The 19,102-nt window shown below is 40.0% G+C and overlaps 1 protein-coding gene across 1 annotated transcript in view; it reads right to left on the bottom strand.

The window, feature by feature from the left end:
- The window catches only part of itga9 (integrin, alpha 9), a 336,927-nt gene that overhangs the window by 69,857 nt on the left and 247,968 nt on the right, over positions 1 to 19,102 (bottom strand). The window contains exons 19-20 of the mRNA XM_039736193.1: positions 7,754 to 7,840; positions 1,851 to 1,930 (exon numbers count right to left, since the gene is read on the bottom strand). Of these exons, the coding sequence (XP_039592127.1) occupies positions 1,851 to 1,930; positions 7,754 to 7,840 (167 nt within the window). The remainder of the gene's footprint in view (positions 1 to 1,850; positions 1,931 to 7,753; positions 7,841 to 19,102) is intronic.

Here is a 19,102-nt window from a genome sequence, read left to right as displayed (position 1 = left end):
ATTTGTGAGCTGAAGTGGATTAGTAATTCTCAGTCCTTCACTTTCTTCTCTTCAGTTTCCAAATATGTTATTAAATCAGATACTTCATGATGAATACACATAGGTGTAAATGGAAACAAGTTAGATGGGGAACTGCTGGTTCCTTTGTCATTTGCATCTTATTACTAATAAGACAGCATTAGAAACAGTAATTGCAGCTTTTTAAGACTGAAATAAGCAAATAAGAGTGGGAATGTTTCCGAGCCACACAACTAAAGTGAAGCTCAAGAAATTGGGTTGGAACAAAAGTCTGCAGCTACTGCCACCCTCCAGGACCAACTTTGTAGACCTCTGCCTAAGGCTTAAACAAAAGGAAATACAAAGAGGTTTCAAGGGGAAGGACACAATGGCTGAAGGTCAGATTTTCAGTTCAACATCCTTAATTTAACTTGTCCATGGTTTGTACACAGAGGACATGAGCAGATTTCTGAAGTTTACAGTTGGGACTTTGTGAACCTCCGTGAAGTGGTACCTGTTTTATGCCTGAGACTGCCCCCTGAACAGTATGAACATGAAGAAATAGTATATAACTTAATTTGCTTCCTTATCTTAACTCAGATTTGGAATATGTTAGAAACACAGGCAACGCTGAGAAAAATTAAACTTCAGCTCTGGAAGAAGATCAGTGCACAACTACATTCAGTTCTACAAATATGAGGGAGGACATTTACAAAACTGTGAGCAGCAGTAAAAGTCATTGCTTATGGATTTCTTGGCTTAATAGTGGTCTTCATGAGTGAAACAAAGAACAATTAATATGGACAGAGGGTACAAAAAATAGTCTCCTGGGCATGGAAATGAGAAAACTATCTCTCTATTATAATAAAAAAAATCCTGGTATGAGATGAGACTTTATAGCCTGGGGCGACACATGACTTTGTCAGAGAGGTACTTTCACATCCCACGAGATGAGACTTTGAGCCAAGAGATTTAACCACTCCCGGGGCCAGAAATAAAAGACAAAGAGTAGATGACAAAGTAGAACGTCATAAAGAATTTAAAAATGTTGGAGCAATACACATGCAGAGCAGGTTAGAGATAATGCGAGTACTAAAATTTGAAAGTCTCAAAAAAATGATAGTAAAGGTCGCCTTAGTGCAAACAAATGGAAATTAATACTCGGTGAAATAAAGGAACAGTGAAAAAAGATCGAAAATATTGTTTGGATTTAAACTTTAAGTCGGAGACTTGTAGATCGTCTAATTCCTGTTGCCATCAGGGAAAAGTAGTGTTTTTTCCCAATGAAGAGGCGTATCCGCAAGAATTAAAAGATTTGTTGTTAGGTGAAAGTGAAACCCACATATGTGAGCGACAGAGACATGAAGTGGCTGTCGTGTAGCGCCGGCCAGGGGGGTTGATGAACGAAGTGAGCAGGGGGTGAAGCCCCCTAGTCTCTAAAAATTTTATAAACTTTTTAATACTGCCCAAACGAAGATGCTGCTGGTTGTCACCCACATTGTCTCTCATGGTGCCAGCAGTAGCTCAAAGTCTAATAAAAGGGACACAAAGACCACAAATGCGTATGGCATCTCCAGTAAGAAAATAGCTGCAGACAGGAAATAGCACAGGTAAGAGCTGCGTAGCAGCCACACTGGGTTGGGTGTGCCTTATTGATTTAACTATATTGCCGCTCTTTCAAAGAGTCTCTACAGGGTTGGCAGAACAGACATCATTACTCTTTTTATGTGGTTTTGTTTTATGTTTGACAAATGGCTGGTTACTACTTGGAGCAACAACAATGGTGGAACGCTCACTAACAGTGAGAGCTGGCTGCCACCATCTATACAGAGTGTTAAGCTGCATATCCTTACCTTTGAGAAGTGACAAGAAATGTCAGACTCTCTTCTTCCCCTGATAGGTGGCTGGTATCAAAAATCACTCCCATATGGTACTGCAAAAAACAAAGAAAAAATACATAAATAACAAAAGGGCCCTGCTGAACAGTTTCTTGGGTTCACAATAAAATGGGTCCAGTCTGTTGTATCCTCAGAATGAAGATCACCAAAGCAGTGACACTTTATTGAATACATTGACTTTTGCCACTATAATATAATGGAGACCACTGCTAGCCAGGAACGTCAAGTCCTCAAAGGGTCCACGGTGTCAAGATCTTGAATGTTGTCTGGGTTGGTTTGTTCTTACTAGTTAATCACTCTGAGTGCCATGATGGAGGGAATGGTGTCCTGACTAGGATGGAGGTGATTGCTTGCTCGACCGGGATGCCATAAGCAAAGAAAATGAACAGATGAACATTCTGGCCGTGTTTGTCATCAGTACCTTTCCCAGTCAGGAGACAACAGTGGAAGGACAGAGGTGGGTGCTTCCCATGGGTCATACATTCCCTTGATATACAGGGTGTCAGTATTTGCCTGGAATTAGTACACCTGCAGTGCATGATGGGAGCTGTAGCCTGGATGGTCAGCCCTGTTGCAGGAGGAGCTGCAGGGGATCACTGTCCCTACTTTGGGGGGCTTCCACCTTACACTATTGTGGCACAGGAAAAGTTCCTAGGTCCAGCATAAAAGTAGTCACCTTGTTTTCATCAGGGAGGCTGAGTCGGGCAGAAAAGGACGACACTTCCTGTGGAAGTTAAAAGACACAGAAAAGGCAGTAATTTTTTATGAGAGATGTTCAAAAAGTGAAACAGTGAAGGCGGGAGGAGTAGTAATTGGTTATGTCTGGGAGTGTCATGTGACTAGTTCTGTCTGGCCTAGCAGTTTAGTATAAGAGTTGTCACCCTGTGGTGAAGATGGCTAAGAAAGTTATAACTTGCACCAAAGAGGAACAGCATTCTGTCATACGCTTTTTGTGGGCAGAAGGTGTGCCGGGAGCACAAATTCATCTCCGCATGTGTGCCCAGTATGGGGATAAAGTTCTCTCTCGTAGAGTCATCTATGAGTGGATTGAAATGTTTGAAAATGGCCATACTAGTGTGATGGATGCAGAGCACTCTGCAAGTCCAACTACAACCACGACCACAAGGAATAAAGAAAGAACCCTGATGTGAAAGCAGCGGTGCATCAATGGCTTCGCGCTCAACCAAAAACATTTTTTTTCTGATGGCATTAAAGAGTTGGTACAGCGCTGAGAAGATTGCATCACAAAGGAAGGTGACTATATAGAAAAGTGATGTCATTTGTTTTTGAAATTCTTAATAAATAGAGTTAAAAAAGTGCGGAAACATTTTGACCGTCCCTCGCATATTATATTGAATAGACTAATGTAGAAGCTTGTTGAGGTGTTGTTAAATAATAAAATACCTTTATTTCAACGTAGAACTTGTGGAGTTATGTCTGGTGTCTGGGTGGGGCTCAGTGGTGCCCCCTTTTGGTCACAGCACCAACTGCTAGTACCAAAATTATTCACTGCTTGTGTATGTGTAATTGTTTTTGCCACAATTCAACATGCAATGCCATTTTTATTTTTCAACTTACAATGTCAAGTGCAGAGTTAAAGGAGTAGCCAACAACACATTATGTTACTAACATTATTTGCAATAAAGGGTACCTTCTTCCTCAGAATCATTTTTTAAGGTCACAGCTAATATACTGTAACTACAGTATGCTAATAATAAATGAAAATGATAATTAAACCCATCCAACATCAAGCAGCTCTGCCTTGCATATCACCTATCACCAAAATAACAGAGAAACATTCTGTATGACTTCAATTAAAGATTATTTGACCGTTTCAAATCTTATTTGAGTGAGGTCACTTCAACTTGTATATTTTGTATTCAGTGTTGTCCTCTTTTACATGTCAGCTAGCCACTCCTGTCGGCAAACAGATCCTCAGTAGTCAGTGTGAGCTTTTGAAACGGCAGCAGATTCATTCTGAATGAGCTACCTACAGAAACAGCAGTGTGGTGGTCTACCACACACCCCTGTGATCATTTTTTAAATTGTATTCATTTTATTTCAAGAAAATAACATTGCATACAATGAAGCTAGACTTATACAACAAATGACTTCAACATGAAACTAGAAAAAAAAATTGGAAAGTTAAAGAAGAAAGCAGGAACAAAAAATAAACTAAAAAAACAGAGTTCAACGCCCACCCTACATAAAATATCTCTCTATTATAAAAAAAAATGCTGGAAAGGAAAAGCAGGGCGACGATACGTGATCTTCTCGGAAGTTCTCGGAAAACACTTAACAGACCCGCAAGACGCAAATAACACTCAGTCATGTAAAACACATTGCACACACAGATCCTGTGCTCTCAGCACATATAAAGCGTATAAGGACAATGCGTTCTAGATGAAACGTCAACGAAAGAAGAAGAAAGAGCAGTGCAGAGAAAAGAGGCCCAAAAGGATTGGAGAGAAAAAAAAGCAGATAAGAGATTATGAAAGCAGTGGATTTCGAAGGGCTCAAACAAACGATGGCTCGATACACATGCAGAGAAAGATACAGAATACGAAAGCAGTAAAATTCAAAAGTATTGTAGCGTACCAGCCAAGTTGAAGCCTTTTTTGTTTTAAGTGACTGTTAGGTCTGATTGAGGTAGGGCGCAGTATAGCACGGTGGACTGATAGCAGTACAACGGCAGCTCCTTAGCATGCGTTTAGCCCCATCCTTGTCAACGCGAGCAGCATTATACGTCCTGAGAAAGAGATTTAACCATTCCCGGGGCCAGAAATAAAGGACAAGTATTGTGTTTACAACGTCACGCGAGACATGGCAGTGAGCCATCATTTAAAACAAGTCCACGGACATCTAACCTAGCAGTTGTTGGATTACTGCTGGCAGACGTGCTTCATGTCCTCTCAACTCTTAAAACAATGACAAGCAACAAGCAAAACAAGCAGCTCGCCAGAAGCAGAAAGACAGCAGATGATCCGACGGCATCTCCTTAGCATGCGTTCAGCCGCTCTTCTCCCCCCTTCCTTCACAACGCGAGCAGCATTATACTTCCTGCGAGAAAGAGATGTAACCATGCCCGGCGCCAGAAATAAAGGACAAGTATTGTGTTTACAACGTCACGCGAGACAAGGCAGTGAGACATCATTTAAAACAAGACCACTGACATCTAACCTAGCAGTTGTTGGATTGCTACTGGCAGACATGCTTCATGTGCTCCCAGCTCTTACAACAATGACAAGAGACAAGCAAAACACGCAGCTCGCCAGCAGCAAAAAGCCTGCAGATGATCAGAATGCTTCTCCTTAGCGTGCGTTCAGCCAAACTAACCCTCGCCCCCTCCCTCACGCCACCCTCTTCACAACGCGAGATGCGAAGTGGCAAAAGGACAGCTGCTGTAAAGGCATTGAAATGATTGGGCAGCGAGACAAGCAGAACAGGCAGCTTGCCAGCAGCAGAAAGACAGCAGATGATCCAACAGCATCTCCTTAGCGTGTGTTCAGCCGCATCCCCTTCACAATGCAAGCAGCGTTATACGTCCTGCGGGAAAGAGATGTAACCATGCCTGGGGCTGGAAATAAAGCATTGTTTTTAGAAATGTTTTAAAATAAAAGTGAAAATAATGAATATGTAACAATTCCCATGAAACTAACAATCTTTTTAAATTGTATATCCAGTAAACCAAAGCCAGGAGTGGGCGAGCGAAGCAAGCAGGGGGCGGAGCCCCCTAGTATAATAAAAGAAAATATCATTGATGAAGTAAATAATTAAAAAATGCTCAAACTTTCAGACCAATTGACCCAATCCCAGAATACACCTGAATCCTATTCTTTGCGTACATTTTCTAACTGAAAAAAAAGAAAGTGCTTAGTTTGTTACGATTACAATAAGTAGACAAAAAAAGCAATTTTTTTCTATTATTTAAATATCATTAACAGTGCTGGTGTACTTTTTTTATAATTTTTAAGCTTTTAACATGTTAATATAAGTGAGATATACTTTATATTATGAACAATGCCTTGAGCATGGGAAATAATATATAATAATAATATAATTAATATAATATAATATACTAATAATAATATATAAATAAAATGTATTATTACTATTATTATATATGACTTGGTATGTGATATGAATATTTAACAGTATACGGTTATGACACTAAAAAAAGTTATTTTGTATGATTTGTTTGAAGGCTAAATGTTAAACACTGACCATGCACAGCATTCTCCTAATCTTTAATTCATGCAGTGCCTTTAATAGAGCTTTTGAAGACATAATGCAGTTTGCAAAGCTAAAAAGCAACAAAGCCATGTACATTTTTAATAGTTAGTAAGAAGACACCTAGGTCTTTCTTAAGGCCATGTTACATTACGTGACTTTTCCAGTGATTTTCAGCCACAGGTGTCATTTACAAAGTCTTAGCTAGTTGGGGTGCAGCTATGGAGTGCTCCTTTCAGTCATGTAGTGTGACATACCCAATGAATCACTCCAACTAGTCGGCATCTCGCCCCAACAAAATCAGGTTTAATGTTGTCTTAAGTTGTACAGCTGGGCTCTGTGTATGCAGGAGTTGATAACCAATGATCACTCAGACAGAATTGCAATGCATATAATGCAGCAACAAGTAATTATTATTTGGCCGATGCCTTTACTCAAGGTGGCTTATAATATTTAACAGATACAACTGGTGCCATTTCTTTTGTTTTTTTTTTTTTTTCAATTGAAGCATCCTACTGACTTCTGTTGAAGAACAAAAATAAGTTCAATAATTTAGCTCACAGATGTAAGTATTTATTTGTAATTCTGCATGTAGAAATGAGACCCTGGACAGGACTTGAGATTTGCCTGTGTGTCTGGATTTTAGTCCACACCATGAAACTTTTATAGGGTTTTCTGACTGACCAGAATGACCAGTTCATATTGTACCGTGATATGTCCCATGGTCACACAGTGTCAATAGCAGCATTTCAACCTACAACCACGGGATTTCAGTTTCAGAACCCAAACCGATACGCCACATTGTGGGTGTTTTGGACCTTCTAAAGAAAAGGGAGGCCCATCTGTCTGATGTTGCATGTTTTATGGACTACAATAACATGAAAGAAAAAAAAGGGCAGACTGCATCTGAACTCACCATACCTGTAAACTTCTGCATGAGCCCCGACTATGTCAGGCAGTGTGTTACTGTCTGTAAGAAAAACAAGCTTACTCGTGATACTTTGCAAAAGTGAAGTGCGCTTAAAAGTCACCCGAGAATTGTGTTATTTAACATTTCCTGCAATTTCTAATCGTGTAACATGACCAACAACTGCAGTCACCATGTTTCACATCCTCTCAGACTAGAAGTCTTATAATGTGACATCTGTCTTGAGGATGCCACTTCCATTTGAGAGAATGAGTGGCCATGCTTTAAAAAATTTTGCAAATGTAACTTTGAATGAAGTGATCCAGACTTCAACCCACATGGTACGCCCGCTTATTTAAGTACTTGTTTAAAGTTGTTTAAGAAATATCAATCAATATTCAATAGTGTCTTTCATCACAAATGGCTACAGTCACTTCATTCAGTTTTTTTGGGAAATCAAGAAACAAGACATGAAGAATAAGGTTTCTGTAAAAGTACACCTTGGAGACTTTAGGTAGCCCTCTGTCTCACGCCCTGAGAACCTCCAGAACAGACACAGCTGCTTGTGGCTAACACAAGCCATGTGCAGCACACAGAATTGCTTTCATCACTCCGTAAATATGACAGCTAAGCACTGCCTCCAACCCCACTTAGATCCTCCTGGAGTGTAGAGACGGCTTTCTCCCCTGTCATGTGCACATGAGGGAAGCCCAAATCTTACCTTGGACTGAGATCTCATGAACGGAAACCCCACACTGCACTTCAGGAAATCCAACTCTAAGAGTTCACAGGAAATGCCCTTTTCTTCCTGTCAAAAATAAAAAAGGGAATAATAAAAAGTACAGTAATCATAAGGCTAATTAAAATCATCTCTATATATCATTTTGATAAAGGTAATAGCCTGAAACAGCAGGGCTGATGAAAGCTACAGGCAGGAAAGCTCAGCAGATGGACTTTCCAAACAAGTTGAGAGCCATAACCTTTCAGAGTTCATTAGTGTTTTATTTGCTGGATAGTCTGTGTTTTTGCTGAATGAAGATATCTAAATCAGTAGTTTACTTCAATTTTATTGGAGTATGATACAAATTTGTTAAAAAAGGCTGTGAATTTAAGCAGTCATCCATACAGCCATGTTCCAGCCATACTATCCCATACTCATATTGACTCAGCTAAAGGTTATGAAGAAGTAAAGATTACACCGTAAACATAAATGAAGACTGCAGTGACCATCCATTGTATGCAGGGAAAAATATGACGTCCCTCAGGGTTGAGTTCTTGGTCTTTTGCTGCTTTCTTTGTAGATGTTAATTCCATCCATCCACTATCCAACCCGCTATATCCTAACAACAGGGTCACGGGGGTCTGCTGGAGCCAATCCCAGCCAACACAGGGTGCAAGGCAGGAAACAAACCTGGACAGGGTGCCAGCCCAAGACAGGGTGCACACACACACACCAAGCACACACTAGGGACAATTTAGAATTGCCAATGCACCTAACCTGCATGTTGCTGGTCATAAAATTTGCATGCATGGAATTAACTTCTATTGCTATGCAGATGATAGCCATATTTATAAATCAGTTAAATCACATGAAGTGTCCAAATTTTCCACAAAGGAAGTTTGTCTGATAGACAAAAGACATCAGGCAGATCACAATTTTCTTCTGTTAAACTCAAGATAGCGGGTGTAGGTCTTTGGTTCTAAAGCTGCTACAAAAAGGCTATCTGGATGCACCATGTCTGTTGATGGCCGCTCTATCATTCCCAGGACAGTAAACAGAGACCTGGGTGTGTCTATAGATTACGATTTCTGGAGATGAAAAAAGTAACCATGCATTTATGACTTGCCTTGCCTTGCACTTGAGTGTCCATTAAAAGACTTTAGTTAGTTCTGAATGCAGCAGCTAGAGTACTTACAAAAACCAAAACCTGAACGTTACCCTGATTTTTTTAATTTGTTTCCTGTAAAATTGCATAGCAGAAAGGTATGATAAGACAAGACAACGTAAGGTAAGGTAAGGTAAGGCAAGGCAAGGCAAGATAAGATAAGATACTGCTGCTCACTTCTAAAGCTCTGCACAGTTTTGCATTATCTTTATATATAATACGCTACTGTGGCTGTTCGTTTGTCTGTCCAGGATTTTAGCTCGCAAACCGTTTGACCTATTGACCTGAAATTTTGTACACATATACTACTTGATGTCTACTATCTGCTTTTGGGATGATGATTGATCTTGAAGGTTATTCCTCTTTTTATTTTATTTTATTGTAGAATCAACTCTCAGCAGTGGCCAGTAGGGCGGCTGTGTGGCACATGTGTACGGGCGCTGTACTCATCCCTACCACCTTCGCCATCACTTACCCTACCTCTTCATATCTTAAATCATTCTTGAGGCAGATTGAAGACTTAACTGCTAGCTTAAGTGAAAAATTAAAGAAAACGTACTAAGTAATTGCAACGCAAACACTGACTTAGTCAGTTTTAACGCGAAAAGAAGCTGATGGAAGAAGAGAAGAAGCGGGTTGCTAGAGTGGAGAAAAGAAGAGCTGCTCAGGAAGTAACAAGCACATCAACCTCTGAGCAAATGAATGCTAAACGTACAGAGAAAGAGGATAACATCTATTAATGCTCAAGTCAAGTGTATACACTGCACGTTATCGTGTAGTGTGCCGTTACTGGTATCTGCATAATTCCTGTCAGTTGCTCTAATCACGAGGAGCAGGATATCTCACACTCCCTAGAATAAAAAAGCCACAGTCAGTAATAAAGCATTTGCTCATAAAGCACCCTATTTATGGAATAAACTTCCTACAGGAGTACAACATTCAGACACACCCCAATGTTCAAATCAAAGCTGTCTTGCCAATTACTACCTTTGGTGTCACTGACTTGTTAGACTTTTTCCGGGGGTTTAAGGCTTGGAAATCTGTAAAGCTGCTTTGTGACAATAAACATTTTTAAATGTGCTATATAAAGAAAATTTGGTCAATCGACTGTTTGTAATGAAAACACAAAACAGTCCAAATAATCAGAGCAAGCAATTTAATGCAGCCGATCAGCGACAGTTATAGTATATGCCCTTATTATACATGTACAACCAATCCATCCATACAGTATGCATTCAAACTCACAGAAATAGCTTTAGAATAGAACAGAGCTCCATGACTAAAGTGCCAGCAAAAAAGGAACAGCACTAATTACCACACTGTCATTGTCATTTCCATACTTTTTTTCATTTCAAGAAAGATGAAGCCCTAATTCTTTTTCTTTGTCCTTGTAAATTTGAGTATATATGTACACACACAAACTGCTGTCCATTAAAACTGCAACAATGGGAAAAAGAATGGATAGATTATGGTAGAGTGTGAAAATGATTGCAAATGCAGCACATATGCAAATGTGTACGAGTTACATTCCCTGGACTTTCCCACAGTGCGTGTAAAAGATGCCTGCGAAGGTCAGGTGACTGATGGCACTTAGTGTACTCTTAGGGACCAAACATGCCCCAGCAAAGAGAATGACAGCCATATGTCTAGTTTAAGAGAGGGAGAATTGTGGTTACCACAGATGAACGTAGATAGATAGATAGATAGATAGATAGATAGATAGATAGATAGATAGATAGATAGATAGATAGATAGATAGATAGATAGATAGATAGATAGATAGATAGATAGATAGACTTAGCGCATGTATATAGACTGCATGTCATGTCATTTCACAAACTCAGATCCAATTTCACTTCATATCCATGCCAGCCTCTGTACAAGTAGTTGTTTCTGTCTGTGGTGGATACACTAAAGGCTGATTGCTGTGTTGCCCATGCCCGACTGAGTTCCACTTCTAATCCTGCACTGTACAACATGTATTATGAGTAACCTGCCATATAAATATTGCTTTGAAATATCATGTCTTTCTTGGTGTTGCAGTTTAAATGGTCAGCAGATGTCTGTATTTTACACACACACACATACATACATACACATATATGCACAGTATATAGTTTACTGCAAATGAAGAATATTTCTGGGTAGTATGGGAAGTATGTTAGTTCCATAATAATATCCATTCATTTATCTATTCATTATTAAAACCATTTAATCAGTTCATAGTTACAGGCAGCATTGTATACAAGATAGTAAACATAAAATCCATAATGGAGCAGTAATCCATCATGGCAGCTACACACACGCACATCCCTACTACTATAACTAACAATGTTCAGAGCCTGTAATGAGCCTAATGAATCTTTGGGGTGTGAGAGAACAAACCTGAGTGCTTGAAGAGAAACTGAAACGAACACTGCAAACTGTGCAGAACCAATTACCAACCCGGGATATGAACCCAGAACACTGGAGCAGAAAGGTCACTAAAGAAAACACTTATGTCCCCATGTTGTCCTAACATAATATTAGCTTTTATTAAATTTAACCATAAGAGGGTTAACAGAAGATGAAACATATAAAATATTACAGATTACAAGTACCATTTCTAACAATAAGCATAGCCGATCTCGTTCTAGTACATTATCAGCTGGTCTCTACCTCACTTGAATTCCATCCTCATTCCAGGAAACGTATCAAAGTCTTCAGCTTAAAAATGCCAAATCAAGTTTGTGATTACCTCAAGTCAATCACTGGAAACCATCCAGGCCTGGGCTTATCGCAAATAACCTGCACCCTCCTGTAGTCTCTTGAGTCTCTGATTACTGATATTCCCTGACATGCTATGGTGCACAGCACAACCTATCAAATGTTCCCAAATGTCAGTATGTCCCAGTCTAGCCTCCCCTCTCTAGTCTGATGTATGTAAGTCTTGAGAAATCTCCCAGCAAAACTTCATTATTTAGCTGTGTTCTGAAGAATCCCCGTTTACTGTCTTGATATCTCTGTCTACTAAACTTCTTTAACAGTGCGAAAGATAATGAAATATATAGTACTTACTGACAAAGAGACAGACAGAAACACATACACAAAGAAATCTATTGAGAGATACAGTACAATAGATACATTTATGAATAGGAAACAGCTTTATGAACAGAACTGCTAGGCGAGTGGATAGATAGATAGATAGATAGATAGATAGATAGATAGATAGATAGATAGATAGATAGATAGATAGATAGATAGATAGATAGATAGATAGATAGAGTAAATGACACATATACTGTACATTATATCTAAGTGTAGAGTGCAGGCAGCCTCCTCATCTGTGAAGCCCCCCTTTTCCTTTCCCACCCCTTTCCATTTCCCACATGGTTTTCTAAGCTTGCTGATTAATCAGAACAATCCATGTGTTTTGCTCAGACTGAAAACTGCTGTCACTATTTATAGAGGATGACATCAGTGCCCCCCCCCCACCATCCCAATCAGGAAACTCTGAGACGTTTTCAAAGTCCTCGCCTTTATCTGTCAATGTAAGCTTCAGCAGGGGAGCAGCAGGGCCAAAATGAAAACCATATTTTCAAAAAGCAGCATCACTGCAGTGAGCCTATTGCGCAATGTTTTCAGTGATTTCTAATCTGCAGCAGTCATCCCTATTAGCCTGATGAAAAATAAAATAAAAATGTAAAAAAAAAAAAATCCTTTACAAAGGCTTCCGCTAGCTAAACCCTCCACCTCTTTCAGTAAGTCAAACTTTGAAGCTGTAATTCCGACTTTCTTCATTCGTCTGATGAGAAAATGATCCATGAGTCAGGCCTCCTAATGCTCTTCCCTCATTTTCTGCAATGGCAGAGCTCCCGGCTAATAAATCTCACATTTGGAGTCTTTTCACATTAACACATTTGTAATTTGCTTTCTCGTGTTGTTACTGTCACCTTGTGTTCACTATGCCTGCCTTCCAAGTTATCAATTATCTTGTAATAAAGCAAACTTTGAGGCATAATGCCGTCGTCCACTGAGCTGTGAAAGGCACCAAGTTGATCCCTTGTTCAAAGAGAACTTTGATCACCACGCTGTAACCTGTGCTTCCTTATAAAGTCGGCTGCCATGTGAAATTTATTACACTGAGTTTCAGGAGACTTTCTACTCTCCTAATACTTTGCATGCAGGGCATCAACATTCATCCATTTTTTAGTTTCAATTTAATCTGATTTTACAGTTGTGACAGCACTGCTAAAAAAGCAGGTTAACAAATCTTTCAAGAGTCTCTCATTGTTCCTCTGGTTTATGCACTAATTGACCTTAGGAGTGATCGAGCAAGCTGCTGCATAAAACACACCGGCGATGGCTCCTCGAGATGCGAGAATGCCCCTGCATTAGTCTTCTAATGTTATTATACAGCAGGCCTGCATTGTCAGGGGTACCATCAGTTTCTTTCTGCACTGATGAAAAGTGTCTCCTGCCTAGAGCCAACTGTTAGTTGGCACTTCTTTAACCAAACATTTCCAAAAGTAGAAGACTGAAAGTTACCACGTATAAGCCGTATTTATCTCTTCAGCTTGACGGCTATGCCCACTCTACTACGTTTTTTGTGATTGGTAATTTTTAAATGAAAATCATCTCTGTCCACATTAGTGATTTACCAACATTTACGAAATTTACTAAAATGACAGAAAACACATATGACATAGCCGTTCAAATACACTGGCCACATGCGCTTCGGTTAAAAAAGGAAAGGGAAGTGTCCTCCACCCTAGAAATTCATTTGCAGCTTGCGTTGACACACAGACAACAGCAATGTCAAAAAATAAAAACAAAATGGACTCACAATGAGATAGAATTGTTATTCAGAGTAACACACAAGTAAGATGGGAGCAAAACAGCTGAGAAAATGTAATGAGCAGGATCCAGTCAGAGAAGGGCCACGTAATACTCACAAACTAATGGGAGTCTGTGCTTTCAAAAGTCTCTGCTTTCATCTATCCACACTGCAGCATTGCCGTTCTCAGAAATGTACAATTCTGGAGAGGGTTTTCAAAAGTTTTGAGGGTTAAAAACCCCAGGGAGGCGTGGATGAAAGGTGCAATGTAATGTCTGCCTTTTCAAATGAAAACACAGTAATGTAGATGTAGCCTAAGACACTGCAGAGCCTTCATTAAGCAACAAGCAAACTGCCCAGGTCTTTAATTGTGCACCGAAAAGTTCCAAACAGGCCATCCAACTCATTCAAACTGTAGCAATCAGAGCCAGCATTTCCTCTTGTGACTGGAGGGATTCCTTATGGCAATTCACATCATTCAGAATAAATGCTAAAGAGGTCAAAGTACTGTATATATAACCAGTGTTTTTACCATACTGTATATAAATGGAGTAGTTAGGGATAAACAAATGAAGAACACAGAAGTACTAAGTAACTTAAAGGAAAATCAGGCCCTTTTGTAACTCCGGGCCTTCCTATATGAGTCTTGACACAACAACTTTCCCATCCTGAACAAGTGTAATGTCCTCCCTTCTTCAACTGCTGTCTGTCTCTCCTACAATCTTGGCTGCTCTTCCTTCTTGCAATAAGTCTTTGCATCCTGACTACAAATTAAATTGGCCCTCTGTGGTAAGATGGCTTTAAATCCCTACCTGGGTTTACTCAAACCTAACCCTGAAATTGCCTTGAAGGCCAAATGTGGGCCTATAAAGTCTCAGGGGCCACCCAAGTCACTGTGTCTTTTGGTTGGTTGGTTGTGAGGCCTCTCCACTGTGAGGCTTCCTGACCCAATAAAGGATCAGACCTTTTAGCCATCTTCTGTCTCTGTTAAAAGTGCAACACATTTGACTCTACTACCTATAGATTGTGTACGGTCTCTAAATGTGCTCAAGTGTATACATCAACTTTCTGCCATTTCTACTGGGCCTTCCCTTTAAAAATGAAGCATAGTCTCACTTCCAGGTTGGCACCATTTTCTGCTTTTTGCTAGCCATCCAGTGTGCCAACCTCCTGCTAGCATTCTGTGACCTTGTTCTGCATCTCTACAATCAGGCATCCTTGTCACCTGTTGGAATGATGGCACTTCAGCGGCCAGTAGGGACATAAATTGGTTCCTCAAAGGTCACACTTCTCTATCTCTCATACACAGAACTGCCTTTCGTGCCAGTGGTGGTCATCTTCTTGCACTGGTATGTGAAGTTATTTTCCACCACTGTGTATTTTCTTCCTTCTGTTCTATACATAAGGAATCTCTCAGCCTGGCAACATATTAAACAAGTCAAAGTCATATAGAATATATTTATGATGGATAAAAAATAACGAGCTGGAAGGAATTGTCAGTCAATTAATATATGTGTCATATAATGAAGAGTGCACCATCACAAGATGTTTTAAAGTATGAACAAGAATTCTGTACAAAGCACCATAAGATAATAACATAAAAGGTACCTATATACAGGACATATTTATATATATAAAATGTTAACAACTGGTTCTTTTTGTCATGCGATTGTCACATGATTACTCATGAACCACTTGTAGCAACCCCCACAAAGTTATTGGGGTTTGCATCTTTCTTACAGCAAACTACATAGGCAAACTGACTGAGAAGGTCACATAGCAGGGAGAAACAGAAGAGCAGCAACATCTGCTGAGTGTGAGGCAAATTTCAGAAGCTGATTATGTGATAGGGAGAAGAAGAATGACAGCCTCTGCATCGTCTGTACGCAACCTACTGGTACTCATAAGATGTGGCCGGCAGCAAACTCCCACAAAGTTATCAGGATTTGTGTCTTTATTATGGCAAACAGTATAGGCAAACTTATCAAAAAGGTGACATGGCAGAGTGAAAAAGAAGACCAGTGACATCTGCTGGGTGTGAAGCAAACCACTGAAGCTGATTACATGATAGAAAGAAGAAGAATGACTGCCCCAGCATCCATGCATGCAACCTGCTGGTATTTGTCAACTACTGAGGCTGGAATTTTGATCTCGAGAGTACCAAAGGTGTGTGTACAAAATAAAAATGTTAAGAATAGAGCAACTGTACCTGCAATCAAATAAGAAAAATGCCCATTTCATTGACATCTGCAGAATCCAGATAAGTGCAGAAGGAAGAAAAAGAGTCTCCATAAAATCTATGCACTGTGCTAATAAGAAACAGGGCAAGGCTTCCAGCACAGTTTAGAAGTTATGAGTAACTCAGATACAGAAAGGATGCAGCATTCACTAAGAGTGGCACGAACCTAGAGTAAGTGCCAAGGGTGCCAAAGTTTTTGGAAAAGAGTGTGTTATTAAATAAAAAATGAGCACAAGGAAAGGATAAGATGAGAAGTAACAAAGTATCAAATACTTTTACAGAAACAAATACCCTAGCTGCCCCGCCGGATCTAACTACACATGACATACACTTCTCTTTGTGTGGTGGAGGGTCATATATATATTTTTCCACCCAGAAATAACATCAAAGTACTCCTTGCGATTATCTTGTGTGCCTTATCCTGAAATCCCAAGTTGTTATTTCTCCAACCTATTGCAAACTTTCTAACTCACTTCCCAACTCAAAAGTCAACAGTTCTATGGTTAAAGGGGGCTTTTAAGCCCGAGCCATGAACTTGGATCAAAGATTTCATGTAGAAGCCCTGCTGGCATATGCCTAGATCTCCCCTCGTAGTTCTAGGTGCTCCTGCACTTCCAAACCCCAACCATTGTTAAAAGGGCCAGACAATCCGCAGTTGGCTTGACCACTGCAATACATAAAACTGGCACACACAGAAGAACATAAGAAATTTGACAAAGAGGGGACCATTCAGTTAATCAAGCTCATTCGTTTAGCTAATAGCTAAGCTGTCCCAATATGTCATCCAGGTACTTTTCAATGGTTGTGAAGGTTTCTGCTTAAACTACAAGACTCTGTAGTTTGTTCCAGATCCCCAAAACTCTTGTTGCAAAGATGTGTTTCCAAGCTTCACTCCTAAATGCACTTCCGCTTAATTTCCACTGGTGTCCTGGAGCATGTGATTCACCTTTAACTTGAAAGAATTGACTGGATTTACTTTATAAACGCCTTTGTGAATTCTGGAGACCTGGATTAGTTCCCCTTGAAGTCTCTTCTGCCAGAGATTAAGCAGGTTTAATTAGCTGAGTCTGTCATATCCTTAAATCCTGGGATGCACCTGGTTGTTCTCCTTGCTGGTATGTCTTTGTATGTAGCCTAGTGACCGCTGCACACAATACTCCAGATGCTGTGTTATATTCTAAGCATGACGCCATTTGATTTTGTGATGGAGCGCGTATTGCAACAAGTGAGCTTAAGGAAGAAGTCGGGACGAGCTGGTCTGTGATTGCAGTCGCCGATGGCGCTGTCTGTCCCCTGGTAATGCGGTGAGTGCCACTTGTGAGCTTGATCGGCAATCGAACAGGCATGTGGCTTCGGAGGTTTACTGGCCATTTGTATAGTGTCAATCATTTCCGATGCCGCTAGCCACGCGTATGCATTTGCAAGCTGTTAATTTCTCCAGGGGAGCGCGTAGCTGAAGCGTGTATCTGCGCGTGCTGGAGACAGTCACTGTTAAGTATGCACGCGCGCCCACGTATGCGCTGCTACTTAGAACCCGCGCGTGCACGTGAGGATGGCACAGGTATGCTTCTTGCCAGTGTCAACTGACAGGCTGGAGAAAATATAAATCAAATTGGGGTGGTTGGATTTATGTTTCGAGAGCAACTCCGCGATCCTCTCTGGTAGCCGAGGAAAAGCTGTGAGTTACCTGTTTGAAGAAGAGCCTACACTTCCTTTTGAGTATATGGCTGAGCATTTTTTTTAGTAGCCCTAGTATGGACAGACTGTTTTGGTTGTTTTTTAGGGAGAATTATAAGGAAATTAGGAAAGGTGGGAGTCAAGAGAAGAACACATGTTTTAAAGTAATATTTATATACTGCATATCCTTTTTTTAGGAACCTGTATATTTATTGTGCATTTTTGTGAATTACGTTGTTTTCTCAGCAAAGTGTTATTAATTTATTTTGTTTCGGATTAAGTTCTGTATCACTTTTAAAATGCACTTGTATGTTCTGATTGTTTATATTTAATGGATTTTAGCAACAACAAAATCATTTTTTTTGCACAAGTACACCTTTGTACATCTCCCTCTTTGCCCAACTGACTCCTCGGTCCCACATACCCTTTGTCCTGGTGTCTTGTCTGCAGTTACCGATTGTTTAAGTTCATCAGGGTGTTGGAAGATTTATATTGAACAGTTTTTAAAACATAATGTAATATTTTATCTGCCTTTTTAATCGTGACAGCACAATGAAAATGTGTCAACAAAATCCCCTAAATCCTTTTCCCAAGGTTGCTTCCTTTAATGGATTGTCTCCCATCATGCATTTATAATTGATGTTTCTTTTTTTCACGTGTAGCAATTTTTGTGCTTTTCCACATTAAACCGCACTTTCCAGGTGTTCCTCCAGTACTGAAGTTTATCTGAGGCCCACTGAATTGTTTTTGCTGCCTCCTCTATGTCTGCCATTGCTCCAATTTTAGCATCATCTACAAATTTCACAAGTTTACTAACAAAACCGAAATCTAAATCAACCTAAAACACTAAGGTCTGTGAGTCCAGTACCTCAGAGCAATCTGATTGGCCAGTTTGGCTTTGGCGATACGACGAAAGAGGAAGTGCATGTGTGAGACACACGAGGAGGAGTAAAGGTTCACGCTGAGAGAGTGGCCTTCAAAGATGGAAAGTATAAAACTGGAGAGGAGGCACCTCGAAAATAATGACAGAGTCTGAGAAGCTGGCTTTACAGGAACACGGTGAAGAGACGTTCACATACACGCAAATACAGCGGAAAGGTGCTGAAGGTACATGTAGGACAAGAGATAGCAGCAATTTTTGAATTATTAAATTACCTGCCTTTGATCGGTACCTTGGCTAGTCATTAATATTAATCAGAAAATGTAATGGTCCCAGGACACACTCCTGAGGGAAAATTCTGATCACATCCCATTTCTACAGATCTTTTTACTGTAAAAATACTTTCATAAACTGCACCATATTATTAAATAAATCAAAATAGTACACTATATTATGCTGATACCAGATTGCAATGGAAAAAAAGAAAAAAACAGATTGTACTATCCACAGATCTCATGTCTCCTTGGCTAGCTCTCAGAGCACTCCATAAACACCAGGGAACAGATAAACAG

This window comes from Polypterus senegalus, chromosome 15 (genome assembly GCF_016835505.1).
Source record: "Polypterus senegalus isolate Bchr_013 chromosome 15, ASM1683550v1, whole genome shotgun sequence".
In the NCBI taxonomy this organism is placed as follows: Eukaryota; Metazoa; Chordata; class Cladistia; order Polypteriformes; family Polypteridae; genus Polypterus; species Polypterus senegalus.
The sequence above is the reverse complement of the archived record's forward strand: the minus strand, read 5'-3'. Positions and strand labels throughout refer to the sequence as shown.